Source organism: Tasmannia lanceolata, unplaced genomic scaffold (genome assembly GCF_043159265.1).
Source record: "Tasmannia lanceolata isolate RefF3 unplaced genomic scaffold, GAP_Taslan_0.1 ptg000037l, whole genome shotgun sequence".
NCBI lineage: Eukaryota > Viridiplantae > Streptophyta > Magnoliopsida > Canellales > Winteraceae > Tasmannia > Tasmannia lanceolata.
This window is the reverse complement of record NW_027518714.1, coordinates 47,761,124-47,786,651: the sequence shown is the minus strand read 5'-3', so window position 1 is coordinate 47,786,651 and position 25,528 is coordinate 47,761,124. Positions and strand designations below refer to the sequence as shown.

Genomic DNA, 25,528 nt, shown 5'->3' with positions numbered 1-25,528 from the left:
GAAAAAAATGGACAAAACCTCTACCCATTTCTTGCTGAAATGTTGGATGAACAAAAATAGTAGTAACAGTTTCTTCTTATGATGTCTCCTCATTTTGCTTATTGTAATCTTTCAACTGTGAAGCTTTTTTCACTCGGGACTGTAGTGCTGGGGTGGAATGTCCTTCCCACAAGGAAAAATACTTCAAAAGACTACCATGGTTAACAAAACTAAATAGATAAATTAGAACTTTGAAAAAGGAACTGATAATTATTATCATGAGTTATTTTCTCAAAATGTTTTCATCAAGCAAAAGACCATAAACAAACTCTTCCTCATTTCATCCAACAGGTTTCCAACTACAACAAACAAACTATATAAATGTAAACCATAAATAAATTTTCACCCACATATCCAAACCCATGCATGAACTTTACATCTGATTGGAGAAGCTTTACCCTGCTCGTATTCTATCCAACCGATCGATGCTCTTCCGGGCTCTCTCCATCTGGTCAGTGCTCTTCCTGGACTTATCGTGGCAATCTACACTTCTCCGAGACTTCTCCAATTGGTCAAAAGAAATTCTTATTTTTTCTAGCTTGTCATTATTTTTCGACCTGTGGTCATTACTTCTCAGTTTTTCATTCTTGTCTGTACTTGGCCTCGGTTTCTCTCTTCGATCGGTGCTCATCCTCGATGTCTCAAAGCAATCAGTGCTACGCCTTGAAGGTTCAAATCGGTCTGTACTTCGCCTCGAACTGTGCCTCTGAGAAGGTGATTTCTCAACTGTCAATATGAACTTTTTGAGGTGTCTAATGTACTCCGGATAAAGCTCAAGGTCACAGTGGTTTCCTCCTTTAAGCCATAGTGGTTCATACTTCTCTTTGCACAGCTCCCAGAGCTGCTTACCATGAGAGCAGTCCACAACTTCATCGGAGGTCCCCTGTAGCGATATGGATGAGAGGGGTGATCAAAATTCAAAAGGATACTTCAAGAACCAAAACCATGGGGAAACCAAATGTAAACATCAACACCAAATGGAAAAGGGATTTTTTTTATCTATAACCCCTAATTTACAACTTCTAATCAGCCATTGAGAATCATAATTTAGCCAAAAAGTTTTTAAGTTTGAAAAATACTTATATTAGCATCCATACTAAATAAGCTTCTTTCTTTGACAAAAATGCAATTTTAGAAACTTTGCAAGAACAGTTTTTTGCCCAAAATTTTTTATATTTATGTTCTTATGAAAACTTCAATCTAGTTAGAGAAACATTAAGACAAGAAACTTTTAAGCAAAAAAATCATAATTATTAGAGAGCATTTTCATCAACAAAAGTTTGGTAGTATAATATTTAGAGGCTTTTTTAACAGAAAGGCTAAAACTACAAAAGGCTCATAACCACACTGCTCACGAGCCATAACATGAACAAGGAAGAAAATTCACACTCTTAAAGGTCATGATCAAGGGAAAATGATTCAGATACAACGAGAAGTTCTAGGGCTACCACCAGAGCAAGTGAATCAATGTCCACATTGGCCGATTGGTGAGCAAAGTTTTTAAATTTCAGTTTCGGTCGCAACGGATATGGAAACATTTCGGTTTTGTTGGAAATTTCGATGAAAATCCTGTAAAATCACATAAACATATGCAAACCCATGCAAATGATAGAATTGTAAGATGAAGCTTCAGAAAATGCTAGCTGTGTTTAAAAACGCGGACGCGGCACGGAACGCAGCTGAAGTAGATCCTAGTCGACTCGGCACGATGCAGTCGAGTACTCGGTTGAAGCAGCTAAGCAGCTGAGTACTCGGTTGATGCGGTCATAATTCGGGAGATTTAAAGGAGTTTTTATTGACTCTAGGTAAAAACACAGAATGCGGATGAGGCGCAACGCTGAACGCAGCTGAGGTAAAAGGGAGTCGACTCGGGGGAGTCGACCCGAGTCGACACAAACGCGAGGGAGTTTTAAAACTATGAGCAGAAGAATATACTCAAAAATCATCAAGCAAGACGATCATCCATGATGGTTTAAGAACATCGAACACCTAGTGACATGTGTTGTTTCGCATGTCTGATAATTCAGTATTGTTGTGAAAAAGCCCCCACAATAGCGATTTACAATTTCAATAGCAAAGCAAAACAAAACAAGGAAACACAAGCAAACACAAGAAGACACAAAGATTTATGTGGTTCGGCGTAAAGCCAACATCCACAGAAGAGGCCACGAGAAAATCCACTATAGGAACTGGAGATAACAAGACAAAATAGGTATCTCTCACCAAAACCCACACAGAAACTCTTCTACACTCTTTTCCCCCTTTGAGCTCTCTACCCTCTTCCAGAGACAAGAATATGAAAATAAGCCGTAACGCCCCTTATACAAAGCAGGAAAAAGAAGCTTACTTTAATTGGGCAGAAATCACTTAAAACGGGCGGGGAATAAACGGGCCGCTTCCGGGTCACACACAATATTTTGGACCCAACGGGGTTGAATTCAAGACACCCAACTCAACAAGTACATATTACATTTCACATGGAAGCCACATAAATATTTATGCATAATACATACACAATCTTTCACATGCAATTCATATAAATATAATTAGATAGGCACATACTAATATCCTATATTGCTAATATAGTTACGGTTTTGGTTTTAGACCTTTCGGTATGCATTTCGGTTTCGATATGCAATTTGGTGGGGATGGAAACAAAAATATTTCAGGCGTTTTGTGTTGGTTTCGATGGAAATTTAAAACCGTGTCAGTGGGTATGCTAGAAAGACACCCGATAGCGACTGATAAAATTCAACATTTCTTTAATGGCATCTGCAAATATCCATCAGAAGACAACATTGGATTGGAACCACTGAATCACATTAAAGGAGCTGTCTTTGACAAGAAGTGACTTAAAGGGCAATGGTGCCCGCACCAAAACATCTTCCTCATTAGTCCTTAATACTAGCCAGTCCAAAATAAGCCAAAGGGACAGAGCAATCGTGAAAGCCAAAACATATAGGTCAACAGTCACTTTCTGGGAGAAGGTAATAGCATTCACTCTAGGAATCCATACACTTACAACTAAGATTAGTAGGTTGTGTGAATAGTAGGTTGTGTGAAACGACCAGTTACTCCAAAAGCTTAAGCTGTTGGAGAAGGTGTCATTAAATCTTTTATACTTTAGCAGTCCCCCTCACGTATGGCCCCCTCCTTTTAGGGTTGGCCTACATGTGGCACATGTGGCCCCTCTTTTGGGTTTGGCCATTGCATGTGGATTTTTACTATCAAGGAGATTTGAACTCAGGACCTTTGGCTCTGATACCATGTGAAACGACCAGTTACTCCAAAAGCTTAAGCTGTTGGAGAAGGTGTTATTAAATCTTTTATACTTTAAAAGGTTGAAATCACCAAACCCGCAAGCAAGGATCGTTGTTTAATATAGCAGCTGTCAGGAATGGTCAAGGTTTTAAATTCCGGTTTCTGCTTCAATTTCGGTCACCACATAAACAAAAACATTTCATATTCGGTTCGAAATTTTGGTGGAAATCCTGTAAAATTAAGGAAACTTATCGAAACATATGCAGATGATAAAATTTTAAGATGAAACTTCAGGAAATACTAGAATAAGCACAAATATACACTTAAAAATATCATATTGGAAGGAAATCAATTCATAATAGTTTAACAACATCGAACACATGTCTGATAATTCAATATATATCAGATTGACACACATGTCTGATAATTCAATATACATCACATTTACATGTAATTCATAAAAATATTTATTTATAATACATACACCACATTTCACATGCAATTCATACTCTCATCTTCTCCCCCTTCCTCCTTCCATGTTAACCCGGTTACATCAAACATGGTACCAGAGCTCCGGGTTCCGATTTCGGAGCGGTGAAAAAAAAAAAAAAAAAACTACTCATTTTCTTTTTTTTCTCTCTTTTTTTCTCAAACCCTAACCCTACCGCCCCTACCCAAGTTGCCGCCCCACCCCTCCCTTGCGACCCCAACCCTCCTTGCCACCCCTTGCAGCCCCTTCCCTCCTTAATGGGTACGATAGCAACAAAAACAGTTTCTTGCACTTCATTAAATGTTGGCTTTAAGGTATGTAAAAATCTTCTACCCTAAATCAAAAAATATATAGCTAAACACTTCACTGAGCCTCCATGGCTGTTAACAAATACTAGAGTTTTCAAACTATATAAATCATAAGAAATCGTTAATGGGAAGTTGTTATCAAATACTACTTGACTTCTCAAACTATATAAATCAAAGGAAATCGTTAAGTGAATCATAAATCTCTGTAGAGATCCCAGCAACGAGATAACACCACTTACATATGCAACTTCTCTACGTTCAAACTTCATTGTTGGATATAGTTGGATATATGTAATAAGCCTGAGGGCATAGATGTAATTATGCCTCCATTATTAATAAATATATTAGTGAGGGGGAGATCATCTCTCTAACTCACTTTCTCTTCTCTAATTCTTTCTCTCAAGATGGTATCAGAGCCCCAGGGTTTTTTATCCCTAGGGAAACCCCTTAGCCTCCATCTTCTCCATTCCTCAACCCTAACCCTAACCCTAACCCCTTTCCTCATCCTCATCTTTATCTCTCCCTAACCCCTTCCTCATTCTCATCTTCATCTTTCCCACGCCCTAAACCTAACCCTAACCTTCCCCATATCCAAAACAGATTTCATCTTTTTGCCCCCCCCCCCTCAAACCCACTCGCGCCCTCTGAAAACCCAAGCAGTCCAGCATTTTGCCCCCCCTCAAACCCAAGCAGTCCAGCATTTTGCCCCCCCCCCCTCAAACCCACTCGCGCCCCCTGAAAACCCAAGCAGTGTTTGGATTTCTTTGTTAAAAGCCTTATTTCTTACACTCTTTCTTTAATGTGTTAGATTTCTCTCTTCTTACTACGTCTTCGACATCCTCCTAGTCTCTATATGGGTCTCTCAATACACTTGGTCCTTTCTTGTGTGCTTTTTCTATGAGCTTCCTGGTGGATTAGTTAGTTCTTATTCATCTTCTCTACGTCTCTTCGTTGGAGCCCTTGGTTGTGGTTTCTTTGTTTCTTGATCTTTGTTGTCTTGATGGAACCTCCTGTCATCGTTGATCCATCTCTTGGCATGACCACTGAGACTCATGCTTCTACCACACCGTCGGTTCCTTCTTCATCGTCTCACCCTACCTTGGCACCTGTGGAGGGTTCATACCCACAGTTGAATAATGCCAAGTTTGATGGAACTAACTACCTTCCCAGGAAAGTTGCAATTGAGACCCATCTCCTTGGGAGAGATAAGGTCATTTTTCTTCGTCAAGACCCCCCTCCACGTACGGACCCATCCTTCACCCGTTGGGAAATGGAAGATGCCTTGATTCGCAGTCTTCTATGGCAGAGCATGACGCCTGCCATTTCATCCACGATGATTCTCCTTCCCACTGCGAAGGAGATTTGGGATCATACCGCTGACACTTACTCTGGGGTTGAGAATCTCCGACGTATTTGCTCTACTTACTCTGAGTGGATGCGTCTTCGCCGTGGTGATCTGTCCCTGGAGACTCATTATGGCCAGTTTCTGTCCTTATGTCAGCAGCTTGACATCTACTTACCCCTCCCGTCTGATATCAATGTTTTTCGCCGCCAGCGAGAGCAAATCTGGGTTGTTCACTATCTTGTGAGCTTAGGCCCTGAGTTTGCTTCCTTCCGTCAGCAGGTCCTTGGCTCGAGCACTATTCCCTCATTACAGGAGACTTATTTACGAGCACATCAGTGTCTTGATGATCCATCTCCCAGCCTTCCATCTGAGAGTGCAGCTCTAGTTTCTTCTAACAGTTCTGGTGAGTCTGGAACACCTAGAGGCGGTGGCTACTCTACTCGGGCTCGTGGCCGTGGCAGGGTTGGTGCTGGTCGTGGTCGTCCTTATTGTCATAGGGATGGCCACCAGATTGAGACATGCTACACACTACATCCAGAGCTTCACACAAGCCGGTCAGCTCATCTCACTGTGACCGGTCCGTCTGACAGTGTGACCTCTTTGCCTGCCTCTATTTATGCTGTTGAACCTTTCACATTCACGAGATCAGATTATGAGGAGCTACAGCTGTTCAGACAGAATGCCTCCCATCATATTGCTGGGTTTGCTCAGCCAGGTAGCTCACCCATGACCTTACTTTCTAGCTCCGGGTCCTGGATTATTGACTCGGGAGCCTCCAATCACATTACTGGTAACTCTTCTCAGGTTGTTTCCTTCCATTCCATTCCGACAGGAACTCAGACCATTACTCTTGTTGATGAGTCCACTTCCTCCATCATTGGTATTGGCACAATTTGTCCTTCACCTAATATTTCTTTATCATCTGTTTTATGTGTTCCAAAATCTCCTTCTAGCTTATTGTCTGTTAGCCAATTAACGAAAAATCTTCAGTGCTCCATCTCATTTTATCCATCGTATTGTATTTTTCAGGATCTTTCGACTGGGAAAACGATTGGATCGGGTCGTGAGGTGGATGGTCTCTACCGCCTTGACTGGAGTCGTTCTCTTACAGTCCTGCATACATCCGTCGATGCATTTCAGTGGCACTGCCATCTTGGTCATCCGTCCCTTCAGCGCCTTCAACAGACGTCTTATGTTTCATCTTCTATTTTTCCATTCCAATGCGATCGTGTGAACTTGGGAAGCATCACCGAGTGTCCTTCCAGAGTCCTCGATCGTGTCGATAGTCCTTTTAGTTTAGTTCATTCTGATGTATGGGGGCCCTTTAGGGTCGCGTCCAATAATGGTTTTAGGTATTTCGTTGTTTTTATTGATGATTATTCACGTATGACATGGATCTATTTGTTGAAAAACCGCTCCCAGGTCTTCAGTGCTTTTCAGAAATTTCATGTTGAAATAAATAACCAGTTTAATTGCAATATCAAATGTCTCCGTACTGATAATGCTCGCGAATATTTCTCTTCTACACATGGTTTTGAGGATTATCTTATAGGTCATGGAGTTATTCATCAATCTTCGTGTGCATACAACTCGCAGCAAAATGGTGTCGCAGAAAGAAAATTGAGATACCTACTTGAAGTTACTTGCACGCTTTTGTTTCAAATGCGAGTCCCTAAATCTTTTTGGGGAGAGGCCGTGTTGACGTCATGTTTTCTTGCAAATCGTCTCCCATCTTCTGTCCTTCGTGGTTCCTCTCCTTTTTCGTCTATCGTATCCTCAACAGGAGCTGTTTCCTCTCCTCCCTCGCGTCTTTGGATGTGTCTGTTTCGTTCACCTTCTTGGACCTAGTAGGGACAAACTTGATCCTCGGTCAAAGCGTTGTGTCTTTCTGGGTTATTCTAGGACTCAGAAAGGTTATCGCTGCTATAGTCCTCGTTTACGACAATAGTTTGTCTCCGCTGACGTAACATTTTTTGAATCAGAACCTTGTTTTGGGCCTTCGATTCCTCCTACTCCTAGTTCCATCCCGGATGAGGTACCCTTGTTTCTTCCTTCGCTTGCTGACCCTGTACAGGTACCACTCCAGCCTACGCCACACTCAGAACCGGCACCCTCTTCTTCAGTTCCAGTGGTTCGCCCACCAGTTACAAAAAGAATATCAGCGACGAGTGCAGAAAACGAGGCCTCCACCTTCTTCTCATCATCCATCGTCTACTACAGTCGAGGTCCCACTCATGCCTACTAAGGTATCTTCTTTAGCATCATCTGCCATTACTTCTGATTCTCCCATTGCTTCTCGTACTAGGTCTCATTCTACAGCCCATCCTATTTCTCAGTTTGTTTCTTATGATAGACTAACGCCTTCTTTTCAAGCCTTTGTTTCTTCCTTGTCCTCTGTAGAGTTACCAAAATCATTACAGGAGGCTCTTGAACATCCTGGCTGGCGAGCTGCTATGGGGGCACTTCGATCCAACCAAACATGGGAACTTGTTTCTCTTCCAGCTGGGACTCGACCAGTTGGTTGTCGTTGGGTCTTCTCCATTAAGTATTTACCTGATGGAAAGGTTGAACGGTTGAAAGCTCGTCTGGTTGCTAAGGGGTACACTCAGACCTTTGGGGTTGACTATCATGAGACTTTCTCCCCTGTAGCTAAGATTCCTTCAGTTCGTGTCATCTTATCCATGGCAGCTAATCATGGTTGGCCTCTGCATCAACTTGATGTGAAGAATGCCTTTCTGCATGGCGATCTCCAGGAGGAGGTTTACATGGAGCAGCCTCCAGGGTATGCTGCTCAGGGGGAGATGTCCTCCTCTGTTTGTCGCCTTAAGAAATCCTTATATGGCTTGAAACAGTCTCCAAGAGCATGGTTTGGTCGATTTAGTGAGGCCGTTATTCGCTTTGGTCTTAGACAGTGTGCAGTAGAAGGTTGAAGAGTTTCTTACAGACAGAGTCTGCTACAAAGGATTTGGGTCGACTTAGATACTTTCTAGAGATAGAGGTGGCCTATTCTTCTCAAGGAATATCTCTATCACAAAGAAAGTATGTGTTAGACCTACTGGAAGAAACAGGAAATCTTGGAGTAAAGTCTATATCTGTGCCTACGGATCCTAGTGTGAAGCTTATTCCAGATGAAGGAGATCTGTTGGAAGACCCTGGCAGATATAGACGACTAGTTGGCAAGCTCATATATCTTACAGTTACTCGCCCAGATATCTCCTATGCAGTTGGAGTAGTCAGTCAGTTCATGAGTGCTCCTCGTACTTCTCACTGGGCGGCAGTAGTTCAGATTCTCCGTTATTTGAAAGGAGCACCAGGGAAACTATTCAAGAAAAATGGACATGTCAGAATAGAAGGCTATTGTGATGCAGATTGGGCAGGATCTCCAGCAGATAGGAGATCAACCACTGGCTATTGTACATTTGTTGGGGCAATCTGGTGTCTTGGAAAAGTAAAAAGCAAGAAGTTGTTTCGAAGTCAAGTGCTGAGGCAGAATATCGAGCTATGTCCTATACTAGTGGGGAGCTCCTTTGGTTACGTTCTCTCATGGCGGAGATTGGTTTTCCTTGTTCTTCTTCAGCTCAGCTTTATTGTGATAATAAAGCTGCAATTCACATAGCCACCAATCATGTTTTCCATGAGAGAACCAAGCATATAGAGGTGGATTGCCACTTTATTCGTCAGAAAATTCATAAATGAGAGATACAGGTTTCTTTTACTCGATCTGTGGACCAGTTAGCTGACATATTTACGAAACCCTTGCCTAAGTCAAAGTTGAATGATATTTGTAGCAAGCTAGGAATGTACAATATCTACATTCTAGCTTAAGGGGCAGTGCTGGATATAGTTGGATATATGTAATAAGCCTGAGGGCATAGATGTAATTATGCTTCTCCATTATTAATAAATATATTAGTGAGGGGGAGATCATCTCTCTAACTCACTTTCTCTTCTCTAATTCTTTCTCTCAACAAATATCTCTTATTGAAAGGAATGGTAGATAATAAAAATTTTAAAATATCAAAGCAGGATATTGAAGCTTTAATTACAGAAGTAAATATCATAGACAACTTTGCTTCAATTATTTTATGCTTGTGAGATGTTGCTGCAAGACACAACAAATACCAAGTGATGTTCCCCAACTGGATTGAAGATAAGGAAAAAGATTGAGCATCAGTATCCCATACAAAAATTACTTTACTGAAATATAGTCGAAGAAAGTGAGCAAAAGAAATTTTGTGCCTAGTTCTCACTATACAGATATAAGGAGATATTGTCAAGAACGTCTGCAATTTGTTTGATTATGTGCCCATGAACAGGTAGGCCTAAGAACATATAAAATGTTGGCACGTCAAATAAATTCTCCTGCAAGACTATTGTAGAATGGTTCTAACACATTCAAGAAAGTTATAAATTGAAATACTTACATGAATGATCAGCACAGGACAATTAACCAATGGTATTTTGTCAATATTCTGCACAAATTCAATGAAAAACAATTTCAAACAAAAAAAATCCTGGCAAAACATTCAACTTAAGACAAAGTAACAACCACAAGTGGTAATGGTGTTGTAGAATGTAACCTTGTAGATGTCAAACCAGTATGTACGTTTCACAGGATACATGACTCTCAAGCCTGAAAGTATAGGACTATGCAGAATTACTGCCCTTAATCGAGGTAACCGAGTTGCTAAATCCAAAGTTGGACCACTACCAACAGACTGGCCATAAAGGATAACGTCTTCTTGCTTAGTACCATAGTTCTCCTCCAGGCACTTATAAGCAGCCTCAATATCAGCGTAAGTGTTCTGCTCACTTGGCTACAGAACAGAAAACACATGAACTTAAACAAAGCATTTCTTATAAAATCATTTTAAAAACATAATTTATAGAGCAAAATATTTTCATTAAGCATATTTGAAGGCAAAACCACAACTAACCTTTCCAGATGATTGCCCATAGCCAGAATAATCATACCTACATGAAATCAAATGTGTCAAGTAAATATCTACAGATAAAATTCATCAACACATAAACAAAAAAAAAGATATATGTTTAATCCTATTAACAAGGATCTTTAATTAAAGAAAATTGCCATTTTGGTGACATGTATCCAACCAATACTTCAAAGCCAAGACCTGGTGAGGCACATGCACATGAGTTGGAGGGGAAGCGAGGAACGCTAGTTTTTAGAAGATATATGTATGTATGTGTGTGTGTGTTAGTTCAGATTTTGGAGCAACCTAGGGAACCCTATTTATATAGGTTATTACAGTTCCCGAAAAGCTCTCCGAAGCCTTTTTTTTTTTTTTTTAAAGTCAAGATGAGTTAGTGCAATTATCAAAACATGGTAGTGCCAACATAAGTACCATAATATATATGTATATGTGTATATATGTATATGTGTGCATGCAGAATATACACGCATACATATATAATATATGAATATACATATATATACAAACGCATATTATACAAACACAAGTGTGTGCACACGCACGCACGCTACACACACAATATAGATATTTCTCTCAAAGTGATAGAGTGGTTCATTTAACTTCATGACTCCACCTACCTCATTAAGGACGAGAAAGTGGTCATCATGAAAAAGGTGTTAAAGTATAAAAGATAAATAACGCCTTTATCCGACAGCTTAAGCTTTTGGAGAAGTTGGTAAGTTAACATGGTATCAGAGCCAAAGGTCTCGAGTTCAGACCTCCCGGATAGCAAAAATCCACATGCGATGGTCGGCCCAAAGTGGGGCCACATGTGCCACGTGTTTGCCAAGTGGGCCACACATGCGGGGGAGTGTTAAAGTATAAAAGATAAATAACGCTTTTCTCCAACAGCTTAAGCTTTTGGAGAAGTTGGTAAGTTAACAAAAGGAATGGCTCATTAGGGCAGGGCATGTGCGGATAGAGGCCTGCCAATATATTTTTAGGAGGCAACTATTTTTTATTTTTTATTTTGGGATGGATTTTTCAGAAGGTAACTGATCACTTTATTATATCAAATAACCTGGAATACAAGCTACAAGGGACGAGGCGCCAATCTTCACAAGTACAAACACAATTGCAGCCACTATCCACAAAGTTACATCAACACATCCGGTCTGAACCTGTTGTAAGACAATGTTTACAGGCACTTCAAGGGAAACACTGAAAGACAATGGAGAAGATGACCCAAAATAAATGTAGAGATGGGCCAATTATAAAGAGGACCATCGATTTCTTGAATTCTCGGGGCACACGGCTCCGAGCCACCTACCAAGGCAGCAACCATTGTTGCCTCAATGCCTTCACTGGCTGTTGAGACTTGGGACAGCCTCAAGGAACAGGGTTTGGCAAAAATTTGATACATCTGGAAGTTGGTGGGCGAAGAAAATCTCAAGGTCAGCTAATTTTTGGCCCATAGCCTTGTCCATCTAGGGCTCTGGAAACCCAGGTTCGAGGAAACCCTCTCCCTCCTTTACAAACTGACCATTCAGCGTCTTTGGATACGGGCACATAGGCACTGGGTCAAACTCTTAGCCCTCGTTCTTAGCTATGACTTTCATCTTGGCAACCATCTAAATTCTTTCTCACTTTTCTGTTCGGGGCACATATTTCAGTCCAAAGGCTGCTTCTGCTTGGCTGATATTGACACACTGCGATGCTCTGGTCACGAAAGTAACCAGGCACTCTGAACATCTAGGACACCATGACACTCCCACTTTCAGGTAAAGGGATTTCTTCTCCCATTCAGTCGGCAATGGTAATCTGTTGAACCTCGGCGAAAGAGTATCCTATGGGTTTGTGCTTTGACTGGGTCTGGCTTTTGATGGGAGGTGCCTTCCACCTCAACGGTTTGGCATTGACTAACAGCAGCATCTCCAAATTAAGTGAGAACCTTCCCATCAATCTTCCCATCTTGGATGAACTTCAATTTTTGGTGGACAGAGGGAGGTGCAACCCTGAGCCAAGGGCATCCGAACAATAAGCTAAAGGAGGCAATGGAACAATAAGCCAGTTTGGAGTCATTGCCGAACTGGCATTCCGTATTCTATTGGGGCAGTCCTCCGCAATTGGAGCACTATCATCTCGAAAATACGGCGATCCGGTAGCATCACCCCGAGTTGGATTCCACCACCGGACGGTTGGTATAAGTTAAACTTTGACGGAAGCTCCCTCGGGAATCCCGGAAGAGCCGGCATCGGGGGTCTCATCAGGGACTCCGCGAGTCGCACCGCCATGTCATTCTCTGGCTCTATTGGTGTGTGCAATGCCAATGAGGCCGAGGCGAAGGCTCTCCTCTTTGGCCTTCAATGGTATGCATCTAATAATCTTGGGCCCCTTTTGATCGAAGGGGACTCTGCCAATGCGATTGGCTGGGCTCTGAACAGATCAATTGGTCCGTGGAAATTATATTCTACGCGGGAGGCCATCCGTGATCTCATCTGGATCATCATTCCTCAGATTGGTCATAGGAGGTGTTAAAGTATAAATGATAAATAACGCCTTTCTCCAACAGCTTACGCTTTTGGAGAAGTTGGTAAGTTAACATGGTATCAGAGCCAAAGGTCTTGAGTTCAAACCTCCCAAATAGCAAAAATCCACATGCGATGGTCGGCCCAAAGTGGGACCACATGTGCCACGTGTTTGCCAAGTGGGCCACACGTGCGGGGGAGTGTTAAAGTATAAATGACAAATAACGCCTTTGTCCAACAGCTTAAGCTTTTGGAGAAGTTGGTAAGTTAACAGAAGGAGATCCGTGAACTCTCACGCTGATGCTTTGGCAAAGGAAGGGGTTGACATTTCACCGACGAGTATTTTAATACCGCATAGCGGGAGTTTACTGTCTTAGGGACCTCAGTGTCCTGTGGGTTTATGTAATACCTGAGGGACACCTTGTCCCCTCTTATTTATGGAATAAAATTAACGTTACCTTTCAAAAAAAAAAAAAGCTAAAGGAGGCAAGGATAAGTGGCACATGGAAGCAGATGTTATCATAGGCTAGAACCCCTCAGGTGGCCGATTCAAAGTTTTTTGGTCCCAAACCAACAACACGGTTGTCTGAAGAGAATAAACATTAAGGGCTGACCCATTGTCAACCAAGACTACAGAGAGTCTTCTCATGACAGCCCACGGTTAAATACAATGGTCGGAAGTGCATGGTTCCCTCTGGCCGGCAGGTCTTCTTCTGAAAAGGTTATAGCCTTCAAAATGTGCATCATGCTGATGATAGTCGCGAGTTGATCTGGAGTCAGCTCCACCGAGACCTAGGTGTTGTTGAATTCCTTCATAATGGCTTCTCGATGCTTCTTGGATGGCATTAGAAGAGAACAAATAGAGACTTGAGCCTAGGTGTTCTTCAATTGCATAATCACAACGTCTTCTATAATCGCCGGCTCCAGTTCTTTGTCAGCTTCCATCCGCTCTCTCTCTCTCTCTCTCTCTCTCTCTCTCTCTCTCTCTCTCTCTCTCTCTCTCTCTCTCTCTCTCTCTCTCTCTCCAAGTAACATGACGAACATCGTCGCATTCCATCACAATGCCATAAGCAATGAGTGGTCGAATCAAAATCCCAACCACGTTCTGGCAGGAGTTATCACTAGGCAAGAACCCCTTAGTCGATTCAAAATCAGTCGCCTAAACCGAACTACACTGCTGTCTAAAGAGAATAAACATTAAGGGTGACCATTGTCAACCAAGACTGAAGGGACACTCTTCCCATGACAGTCCATAGTCAAATACAATGGTCAGAAGTGTTTGGTTCCCTTTGGAGGTAGCTCTTCTTCTGAAAAAATTTATATCCTTTGAACTGTACATCACGTCAATGATAGCTGTGAGTTGAGATCTGGAGTCATCCCCACTGAGACCTCGGTGCTGTTGAGTTCCTTCAAAATGGCTTCTCGATGCTTCTTGGAAGCCATGAGCTCTCGGGCCTGGGTTTTCTTCAATTATTTAATCACAACATCTTCTAGAATTCGCCTGCTTCAGTTCTTTGCCAGCTATTTCACAATGATTATCTCCTCTTAACCCTACTGGTTGAAAAGCATTAAACACCCCCCCACCCCCCCCACAAACAACCCCATTCCATCATGGTGCTGTAAGCAATGAGTGGCCGATTCAAAATCCTAATCACGTTCCGACAGGTGTTATCATAAGCCAGAACCCTTAGTTAGGTTCAACCCATTGTCAACCAAGACTGAAGAGACTCTCTTCCAATGACAGCCCACGGTCAAATAGAGAGTTTGGTTCCCTCTGGCGGTAGCTCTTTGTCTGAAAAGGTTATGGCTTTTGAAATGTGCATTGTACCGATGATAGCTGCAAGTTGATCTGGAATCATCTCCATCGGGACCTGGGTGTTGCTGAATTATTTCATAATGGCTTTTCGATGCTTCTTGAAAGCCATGAGTAGACCCCAAATGGAGACTTCAGCTTACGTTTTCTTCAATTGTTTAACCACAACATCTTCTACAATCGCCAGCTCTGGTTCTTTACCATCTATTTAAGTCTGATTATCTCCTCTTAACTGCAAGGGCGCATTACCCAAAAAAAAAAAGCTCCAAGAGTGCATTTGGATCGCCGGAATAGAGAATGAGAATCCGAATCCTATTCGTTTTCCGGTAATTCAAGTGTTTGGTTCAGTTTAGTCGGAGTAATAATGTGAAACCCCAGACAGATATTTTTGCGAATTTTCGGGCAAATTTCATTACGGCCCGAAGAGGTGATATTCAGGATTCCAGTCCCTCTTTCTCTCTGTGTATCTCTCTCTGCCCGAAAACCCCTCTCCAAAAAATCTCTCCGTGTGTATCTCTCTGCCCAAAAACCCCTCTCCTGCAGTCAAAGATTAAAATTTCAGTTTCGGTTTTAGCCTCAGCTGAAAACGAAATTTCAGTGGAAATTTTGGTGGCAATTTCGGTTTTGGTGGAAATTTCGGTGAAAATCTTATAATTTCGGTTTCGATTTTAAATTTCGGTCCTGGCCGAAATCCGAAATTTTGGAATTTAAAACCATGCCTGCAGCTGCTACCCCCATCGACGTCCACTGGCCTAGCCCACAACTGCTACCACAGAAAAGCCACTCTAGTTTTGTTGTTTTTTCTGCTGCCTCTCTTGCAAGTGCTATCCCCACCAACATCCACCCAGAATTTCGCAGAGAAAATCTCTCTCTATTTTGACGAATCTTCCTCCCCCTCTCCGTTTCACAAAAAAATTCAATTTTGACGAATCTCTCTCTCTCTCTCTCTCTCTCTCTCTCTCTCTCTCTCTCTCTCTCTCTCTCTCTCTCTCTCTCTCACACACACACACACACACACACATTGGAATAGACACCCCCAAAATACTAGAATTGAAATTATATTCCCTTTTACTGAGGCAATTAGAATAGGATTGGAGTTTGATGTTAATACTGAGTCCTGATTCTTGTAATCCAAACACACCCTAATGGTTTAAAGTGTCTCCTCCCCACCTCTCGTCCCCCAATAATATGACGAACCTCGTCGCATTCCATCATGGTTTCATAAACAATGAGTGGTTCGTCGACACTTGTGATGGTAAATGCCCCTTGCTCAGGTAGAGATTCGGGGGAAAGGTCACAACTGGTAGGGTTCGGGAGACATATAGTAGGGGAGGTAAGAAGAAGCGTCTAAATCATAGGGACGTGACACTATATATGGGGAAGGGTTCCTCCATGAAAAGAGAATATATGCGGACAAAGTGACATCAATTATTCGCAGCATTAGATCCGGCTGGGAATGAAGAGGTTGAACAAATGTGGTCGGATCAACAGAAAGATTGTCGAGAATGATGGGATTGACGTTGGTAGGTGGTGGCACATTATGGGGAGGCAAGGGGTTTGAGGTCACATTGGGATGACCGGGACGGACCAACTTTCCCGAGTCAATCAGGTCCTGGGTGGCATGTCTCAATGTGAAACACTTATCCGTCATGTGATCATGCCCTTGATTGTACACAGAGTACTCTTGGGGGTTGTAGTTTCTCAGGGGAGGGTTCCGTATTAGCTTACGCTGTAAAGGTGCCAAGAGATTTTTTTGGTATCAATTTCTTCAGCATGGAAGACAAAATCACGTCGAGATAAAAAGACTTATTTTGTAGTCTTAGAAGCCTGTTGGCTGGGAGACCATTTTTGTTGGTTAGAATGGACGGGAGATGGGAATGGGATTGAGGAGCGGATGAGGATGGATACTATTGATCACATTGATCTCGACTTTTGCATAGCCTTATGTTTCATTGCTTTGGTGTCCAAGTCTCGAGAAAGGAGGTCTCCTCAACCTAATTGTCTGCTTGTATAAAGGCATCAAAGGGTGGTAAGTACTTGGAGATTAGATGTTGGGAGAACTAAGAGGCAAGACACTTCAAGACCATTTGAATCCGGTCTTTCTCACAGGTTTGATCAATCATTTGCACAGCCTTTTGCCGCCTCCAGGTTATGAATGTTGTGAAAGCTTCCTGCGGTTCCTATATCATTGTTTCTAAGTCGAGTCAGGTCCCCTCCACCTCCGTGTTGTATGTAAAATGATTAACAGACTCATAGGAAATTTCCTCCCAAGTCCGGAACTTGAGCTTGTCCAGTCCAAGGAACCACTTAAAAGGAATGCTCATCAATGTTCTTTGAAAGAATTCGGGTATGTTCTGATTGGATAGCAGCCTCTGAGATCACAGATATATGATGAACATTTTTTGGATGGGTGGTTGGGCACCCAGTCCCGTCATACTTTCTATGTCCAACATCTTAAACTTTCCGGGCAAGGGGACATCTAGAAAGAAGGATAAGTCCTCTAGGTTTAACAACGGGTCTACCAGTCCCTTAACTTTCCAGAGTCTGTTCCATTCATTCTATTTTCTCTATGATGGTAGGGTCCATTGTCTGAGGAGGAGCCCTAGTTTCTCCCGTTTAACACTTCTTTGCCACACTTCTCTTCGTCATCAGGCTCTAGATGTACAATGGCTTGGGCAACAGGGAGGGGCTGGTCCAGGTTGGGCCATGCCGTCAAGTTGAGCCTGCATCCGTTCCCGGACTGCAGTCATCCGATCTATCCAAGTCTTCTAATCGATTGCTATTCTCAGCCATGTTTGATGGGTGCGGGACGTCAGAAGATATTGATGGACTAGAGGGAATATTATCTTGTTGGATCAACCAGATCAAGGTCAACCCAAACAGGAGAAAAGGGTGGAGAAGACCCAATCATGTAGTGCAATCAAGGTCGCAAAGGGGTTTCCTTTCTTAAGGAGTGCACAACCTGTTAAATGGGTAGTCCACCCTTTATACATTTTTTTTAACGGTAGTCCACCCTTTATACATTATCCAGATAGAAATTGAGGGGTTATAGGGCCCCGGGTTGACTCAGATCGTGACACAATCTGCTTTATCCAAATCTGAGTTCGACACTAGTTACGAGATAAGAAGTGGTTAGGCACCTGATCTCGCCCCACCATAGATCGGTCTCTACTAGATGAATTCTAATTAAGTGAGAGATTTATCCATATTAATATATTTTCCTAAAAATGGGATTTACTGAACACTATGGAAAAGGAACAATGATTGAGCACAATGATTATAAAAGGGATTCAGATCTGCTAAAATAAGAACAGTGATAACCTCTGATCCAGTCGGATTCCAGGGGCTTCCAGGCATCCTTTTTGGCCGTGGTACGATGGCCATTCAGATGTTTCAGTGAATATCGGATGCACAGCCAGTGTCCCTGCTCTGGCTAGACGTATAAGACTTACCAGAAGTCTAATCTGCCAATAGAATCCAGTCGTTCGAATTTCTCATAATGGCATCTTCAGGCGAACAAAGGCTCACTTGTTCATTCATGTCTAGTGTAAACAAATCTAGAAGAACTACCAAAAGACCTGTCGGTCGGGATACCTCCCTCCGATCGGAATTCTCAGAAGTTCCAAATCTAAAACTACGTTTCAAAGCAATTCCAATTTCTTCCCTTTTGGCCATTTTGCCTGAAAAAACAGAAAGAGGATTTGAGAGAAAGGTTCGGGATCATCAGAAGACTTAAACAATATAAACAATAGATAACCCCCTGATTCCAGTTGGATCTACGTCATTTGGATATCAGATCTATGGAAATTAGAAGAGGATAAAAGGGGCTGCCGTCACCCTCTACTACATAAGAAACAAGGTTTTGATGAGGCAAAATCTCGAATTACTATCTCCCCATTTTCACCGACAAAGGTTGGAGGTTCAGATCTGGAATTTACAGCTGATCTGGCTCTAGTTTCATCAAAAATTCAGATCTCTACAGAGAAGGAATTTAGACTGTAGAGCCCCTCGATTTTCCAAGTTGCTGGAAAATGAAGTGGCTTTTGAGAAGCTACTGAAACTTGCACAAATGAAAGAGAGAGACTATTCTCAGCCATTCAAAAAAAAGACTATTCTACAGATCTCAAAACAACTAAAATATTGCAGGAGGGATCTAGAAATGAGAAACTACATTAAAAAGGATAAAAAAAGAAAAAATCGGCCAGAGGATGAAGGTGGAAAGATGATTTATGAAGAGCTCCTCAGTTGTTCTTTCTCCAGAGCTGGGCAGTTCAATATGAGAGGGAGGATTTCTTCAAAAGAGTTCTTCGGGAGTTTTCCTGTGTTCGGAAATACGTGTTCGGAAACACGTACTGGAATATTACCTTTGAGAATTCTCCTTCAATGCTTTCCTTTTTCAAGCTTGATGACCTATTTATAGGCACCAAGATGGGCCGAAATTTCCATTTAGTGGCGACATTGGACTGAATTTTGGAGGGAAAACAAGTGTTAAGCCTTATCTGGAAGCTTCTGATATCAATTTAAATTTTGATGCATTAAAAAGTGTCTGACCGAACTTGCCCAGTCATGAGGGCCATTTGACCACTCCAAAATGTTTGAAAACTGATCTTTATGGGTGCTTTTTGAAAGCCTTGTGCTGATATTTTTTTCCAAAGATTATAACTCAATTTTGGACTAAAAATGCTTTCAATCTTATCTATAGGGCATCAAAGTTTTTTTGTTCGAGACTTGTCATCATCAGAGCTCGGGAGCTCTGATCTGTGTGCTGGTCGTGATCGGCACAAAATGAGGTGTCCCTTCTTCCTCATTGAAATAAAACTTCTGTTACATACACTCTCCCTAATATAAGTAAACTAGGACTCTTCAAACCAATTAGGACTCCTAACGCATCATGTAAACTACTTTATGGTCATCCTTCTCTTAAGTAGCATCACCCTATGTCATATGCTTGATGTGACCTAGCCATTATTGACAATGGCACTCCCATGATAATAATGCCCCAAAGTGATATTGGAACCTGGACATGATAATGACACTCTAAAGAAATTATGGTTCGAATTTGATAATGACAGCAAATATTGATTGACACACTACTGCTAATATAACCCCAAATTGATATTGACACCCAAAAAATTTGCAAGGGTCAGGGATGTTCCCCCATCAAAAGGTAAATCTCATTCAGCTTAAGTTGAGTCCATAATGATCTTACTCCAAGGAAAGGGACTGAGCAATTAGGCTTTGGATATACAAATACCATAGCATGGGATATCCAACAAGACTACATATCATGGACTCCCTTAGTCCAAAACCTGCTAAAAATTGTTTAGACCAGATTTGTTAAAAATTATCATTTCAACTCCAACTACGACGGAACCAATATTTGTTGTCATATGAAAAAATAACGGGTGGACTCCTAACAATTATGAACTAAAACACTGATGAAACTAATGAAGCACATGCAGCCCAACAAAGTCAGAACATAAGGCTAGCATCAAATGAGGATACCCAACCTTTCTACAAACACTTCCAACACAGACGGAACAATAATACTAAAGAAGGATTAATGGAAAAAACAGGGACTCCAATGCACATATGGAAGATAGCAATCGTGGCCACTGGAATAAGGTTGTCTCATTACATAGCATATCTCAAACATGCATCGTCAGAATTCTTCATAAAAGTATGAGGAAAAGAAATTTCTACACTAAAGTTCAGAGAAAATTGTGCTATACTAAACTGGCACAATTGCACCCATGCCTCACGGACAATCTGGAAATCTGGAGTTGGAAATCTGGTAGTTTTCCTCCTGAAAAAATCATTTGAAAGAAACTGAAGAGGATAATGGACATAGCCCATGGATTTCTATCCTTTTAAATTCAGCTTCTCTAGACATTGGCATATTTTTCAATCACCACTTCTTTTTCATGCTGACAAAGTTACCACACATTTCCGCATGATAGATTTCTCCGACATGGAATGGTGCTTCCATAGAAGAAACAAAAGCTTGCTTGTGATCTCAGACTGGAATACTTGAACACACAACAACCTCAACTGTATATTTTACAGCTAGAAACTCTAACAAGATAGAGCTCAATTCACTAGCATTCCAATCATCTTTCTATTGAAACATCAATAAAATCAAGATTCTGGAGATAATCACAGTGCAGTTTTATTTTGAGTCGATTGTTAAAAGATCCAAGAGTGTTTGTAGTTTATTCAAATCACTTTTACGATTAAATTAAATACAGAGTTCAAATGGGTAGACCTGAATTCTCCAGTATTCCCATACAAATTGTAAGTGAAGAATCATCTTCAGGAGTTAAAACGTGGGTACATATGCATTCGATACAGTCTCCATAGTTCTTTGAATACAACCCAGAGTTACAAAATCAAGCAAAAACCCAAGTACCAGACTAAGATGTGAAATCTTAAAATCTAAACAGGAGACAAACATAGAGGAGAACATTCCAAGTTCTTATTTTAGTATATTTAACTAAAAATTCTAACTGAACCGAAATCAGTTTGCCAGAACCTCTAATCTTTTGTGATAGAACACCGTCATCCATCACAACAATGGTTTTAAATTTCGACCGAAATCCAAAATTACCGAAATGACAAATACCCAAAACGACTTTATTTCGACCGAGATTTTGAATTTTAGTTTTTTTCTCCGAAATTTGGTCCGAAATTTTAGGAAATTCAACAAAAAATCTCAATTTTTTAAATTTTTGATTATTTTCCCGAAATTTTGTAACAAATAAAATATTATTTTTACCATTACATCGGATTTCGTCCGAAATTTAAGCTTCGGTGAGGTCCGAAACCAGTACCGATACTGAAATTTAAAACCATGATTAAATCTCATCGACTAAAATGAGCATACTATCAACCAAAGTAAAAACAAAAATATCATAACTAGATACCAAAATAAATAATCTAACAATAAAAGTGGCAAAATCCTATATTAGATCGGGTTGTCAAATAGTTAAGAGCATCCGTGGACAATTTGCTTATCTTTTCTCTCTTTTTGTGTCCGAATCAACTGATCGGTCACAAACACCAATCAGTTCCAGCTAAATTCACCAGAAATTAGTTTGTATCAAAACACCACTTCCAATTAAAGTCATACGCTAGAAAAGCAATAGGCTTATAAAATAAACAACTAACACACAAAGTGGAGGCATGGATCTGAACAATCATCAAGATCTTACTTAGTAGAGGAGTAGCTAAGAAGATCAAGTGGGAAGATCTATATTTAGCAGAGTTTCAATACGGCTTCCATTAAAACATCATTTCCAAACAAAATCCATACACTAACTAAAACTAGGGTTAAAAAACTTCTATCGGTCCCAGTTAAATTTTGCTACATTTTTTTTTTGGTAGGTAAGCTAGGATTGAACCTCCGACCTCCAGGTTGAAGAACAAAGCCTTGACCATTGAGCTAGAGGCTCAAAACCCAGACACTAAAACTTGAAAAAAAAAAATCTATGAGACCCAATTAAATTTTGTTATATATTCAAACTGTGCAAACCTAAACGCTCCAGAATCAAAACCCAGATACTAAAACACCAAAGTAGTGGTAAAATTGAGGAATCTCCAAATTTTGAAGGAAAAAAAATGAGACAGAGAGATGGAGGAAAGAATCATCAAGATCTTAGATGTAGGTAAAAAAATCAAGTGGGAAGATCTTTATTTAGCAGATTTTTAATATGCCTTCCATTAAAACATCATTTCCAAACAAAACCCAGAAACTAAAACTCGGAAGAAGACAAAACTTCTACCAGACCCAATTAAATTTTGCTACATATTCAAAGTGTGCAGAGCTAAACGCTCCAGAATCAAACCCCAGATACTAAAACACCAAAGTACTGGTAAAATCAAGGAATCCCCAAATTTTGGAGGAAAAAAAATGACAGAGAGATACTCGAGGGAAGATCTATATCTAGCAGAGTTTCAATGCCTTCCATTAAAACGTCATTCCCAAACAAAACACACACACACACACACACACTAAAACTAGAAAAAAAAAAAAAAATCTATCAGACCCAGTTAAATTTTTCCTACATCTTTTTTCGGTTGGTAAGCTACGATTGAACCTCCAACCTCCAGGTTGAAGAACACAGCCTTGACCGTTGAGCTAGAGGCTCAAAACCCAGACACTAAAACTAGAAAAAAAAAAAACCAAACAAGAAAAGCTTTTATGAGACCCAAATAAATTTTGCTACATATTCAAACTGTAAAAATCCAGACACTAAAACTAGAAAAAAAAAAAAGATAGAAAAAAAGAAAAACTTCTATGAGACCCAATTAAATCTTGCTACATATTCATACTGTAAAAACCCAGATACCAAAACTAGAAAGAAAAAAAAAGAAAGAGAAAAGAAAAACTTCTATGATACCCAATTAAATTTTACTACATAATCAAACTGTGCAGATCCAAAAGCTCCAGAATTAAAACCAAGATTCTAAAAACAACCAAACTATCATTACAATAAAAAAAAATCACCAAATTTAAAAGTTACAAAAAAAATATTGAGACAAAGAGAAAGATTCAAGACAAAAGATTAATACCCCATGAGATTAACTCTAAGGTGGATGCTCAATTCGATGAAGAGCTCATACATTTGCCCTAGATCTGCAGCATTTCCATGTGAATAGAGAAGTGTAGAAGTGGCCATGGGGTTTCTGACATAAATAGCAATGATCTCAGTGTTGCGTCTAGTGGGTAATTTGAGAACATCAACGTTCTCACGATGGGGAAAACAACTAAGAGTTAAAAGACCTGTTATATCATCTAATAATAGCTTGTAAGAAGGAGGGTTTGGTGGAAAAAATGCAAATTTTGCTGCCATGGATGAGGTTACACCTCCCATCTCTAAAACCCAATTCTAATCTCAACTAAGGAAGAAACTATACCCACATAATATGACTTTAATTTTCCTTCTTTTGAAGGGTTGGTTCTGTTTCTTCCTTGAAGAAAAGAGAGTGAGAGAAGGGGGGGGGCTTTACTTTTTGCTGGACAAAAAGAGAGAGAGAGAGAGACTGAGAGACTAAGGTAGCAGCCATCAGTTGAATTTACTAGCCTGCGCCATGTGCGGAAAGTGACTAGATATGTGGATAAGAAACGTGTTATTTTATCTTCAAGAAGAGAAAAAACAAGGAATAGATTGAAGGGAAATGATATCAGCACAAACATGGTTTAATCATTGCACAAACTTATTTTGTCTTTTCTTTTTAATTGGCTTGTGAGCATGGTTTTAAACTTCGGTTTCGGTAAAATTTCGGACCTGGCCGAAACCCCGAAATTCGGTTGAAAGTCCTGAAATTTCTGTTTTTTGGGCCGAAATTCTGTAAAGAAATAAAAAAAGGGCATTTTTGTTGAAATTTCGGCCAACTTTCGGGAATTTCAATTTAGTTACATTTTGGTTTCGAACTTGACCGATATCCAAAATTTCGGTCAGAAATTTCGGATATCTGCCGAAATTTAAAACCATGCTTGTGAGAGCTTTTTTGGAGCTGTATTAACAAAGACAAGATGAGTTATTGAAAATATCAAAACATGGTTGTTCTGATATCCAAAATCCAAAATTTCGGTCAGAAATTTAAAACCATGCTTGTGAGAGCTTTTTGGGAGCTGTAATAACCTTTGACAGCTGATATTATTTCAATAGATTGAATGATCAATTCCGATGCATACGATATATACCAAAGGGCAGTGATAAATCGACTCCCTAGATGGATAAATCGACTCCCCATGTGTCTATCTCTCTCCTCTTTCTCTCTCTAACCTAGAGGAGAGAGAAATACACATGGGGAGTTGATTTATCAATTTGGGGAGTCGACCAATCTTTGTTTATCTAAACCGTTGAATTGATGGGGCAAGTCTTGGATTGACCATAAGGGACTAATTGCTAGAAAGTCTTTAGGTATTAGTCTTACATATGGCTACCTATGGAATATAGAATCTATAAAACTAACTGTAGTCATCTTTGTAAAACTATCTAATTTGCCTTTTAAGGAATCGAATGTTGTTTTAAAATCTCTGATTGGATTTTGATAGCATCTTAACTACAGTAATAGCCACTAAAAGCTAATTAAAAAGTGTAAAACAGGGCTAGTGGTTTTATTATAAAAAATACGGTTTTGCTTAGGATACTCGTTAAGGTGCATTGGAAAAGAAATTTTACACATGTTTTTATATAGAAATTTCAAAATAGGTGTAAAAGTGTGGTAGCATGTAAAATGATTCTAAAATTTATTTTCCAATGCACCTTTAACCACTCGTAGGGGTGTAGACGAGCCGAGCCGAGCCGAGCCGAGCTTGGCCAGGCTCGGCTTGGCTCGTTAAGCTCAAAAGCTCGGCTCGGGCTCAAACCAGGCTCGGCTCGGCTCGGCTCGGTCAGGCTCGGCCAGGCTCACAAGCGGCTCGCGAGCCTTATCGAACTCGAATTATATTAATTTCACACCCCTCATCTTCCCTGGACAGCCCTATCTAGTGTTTTTTTACTACTCTTTTTACACTATGGGGGGGTGGTCCAAGTAACAAATGGGGTTCCAAAAAAGAAGTGACATATTTTGCCTCCTCCTTTCACTCCCTGGACAACCCTTTTAGTGTATATATTAATATATAATATATATATTTAAATATATTAAATTCTTAACGAGCCGAGCCGAGCCTAGCCTAACTCGGGCTCGGCTCGTTCAGCTTAACGAGCCTGGCCAGCCGGCTCTGTTCAGCTCGGCTCGTTAAGGATTCGAGCGAGCTTCCGAGCCCTAGCCAAAATTGACACCCTTAACCACTCGTTAGCAG

General features: G+C 40.7%; 1 protein-coding gene across 1 annotated transcript; it reads right to left on the bottom strand.

The window, feature by feature from the left end:
* Positions 1-229: 229 nt before the first annotated feature.
* LOC143862684 (uncharacterized) lies at positions 230-23,762 on the bottom strand. Its single transcript, XM_077373758.1, has 5 exons — positions 23,290-23,762; positions 10,381-10,417; positions 10,024-10,260; positions 9,868-9,915; positions 230-922 (listed from the first exon to the last, which is right to left on the bottom strand). Exons 1-5 carry the CDS (start codon positions 23,589-23,591, stop codon positions 434-436), a joined length of 1,113 nt encoding a protein of 370 aa, XP_077229873.1. The 5' UTR covers positions 23,592-23,762; the 3' UTR covers positions 230-433.
* Positions 23,763-25,528: the final 1,766 nt, after the last annotated feature.

What these genes read in the sequence shown, in the direction of transcription:
- LOC143862684 (XM_077373758.1), bottom strand. Translation starts at nt 23,591, where the DNA reads ATGGGAGGTGTAACCTCATCCATGGCAGCAAAATTTGCATTTTTTCCA. An exon ending in CTTAGAGTTAATCTCATGGG is followed by an intron (nt 10,418 to 23,289) that starts GTATTAATCTTT and finishes GATTTCATGTAG; the next exon opens with GTATGATTATTCTGGCTATG. An exon ending in ATGGGCAATCATCTGGAAAG is followed by an intron (nt 10,261 to 10,380) that starts GTTAGTTGTGGT and finishes TCTGTTCTGTAG; the next exon opens with CCAAGTGAGCAGAACACTTA.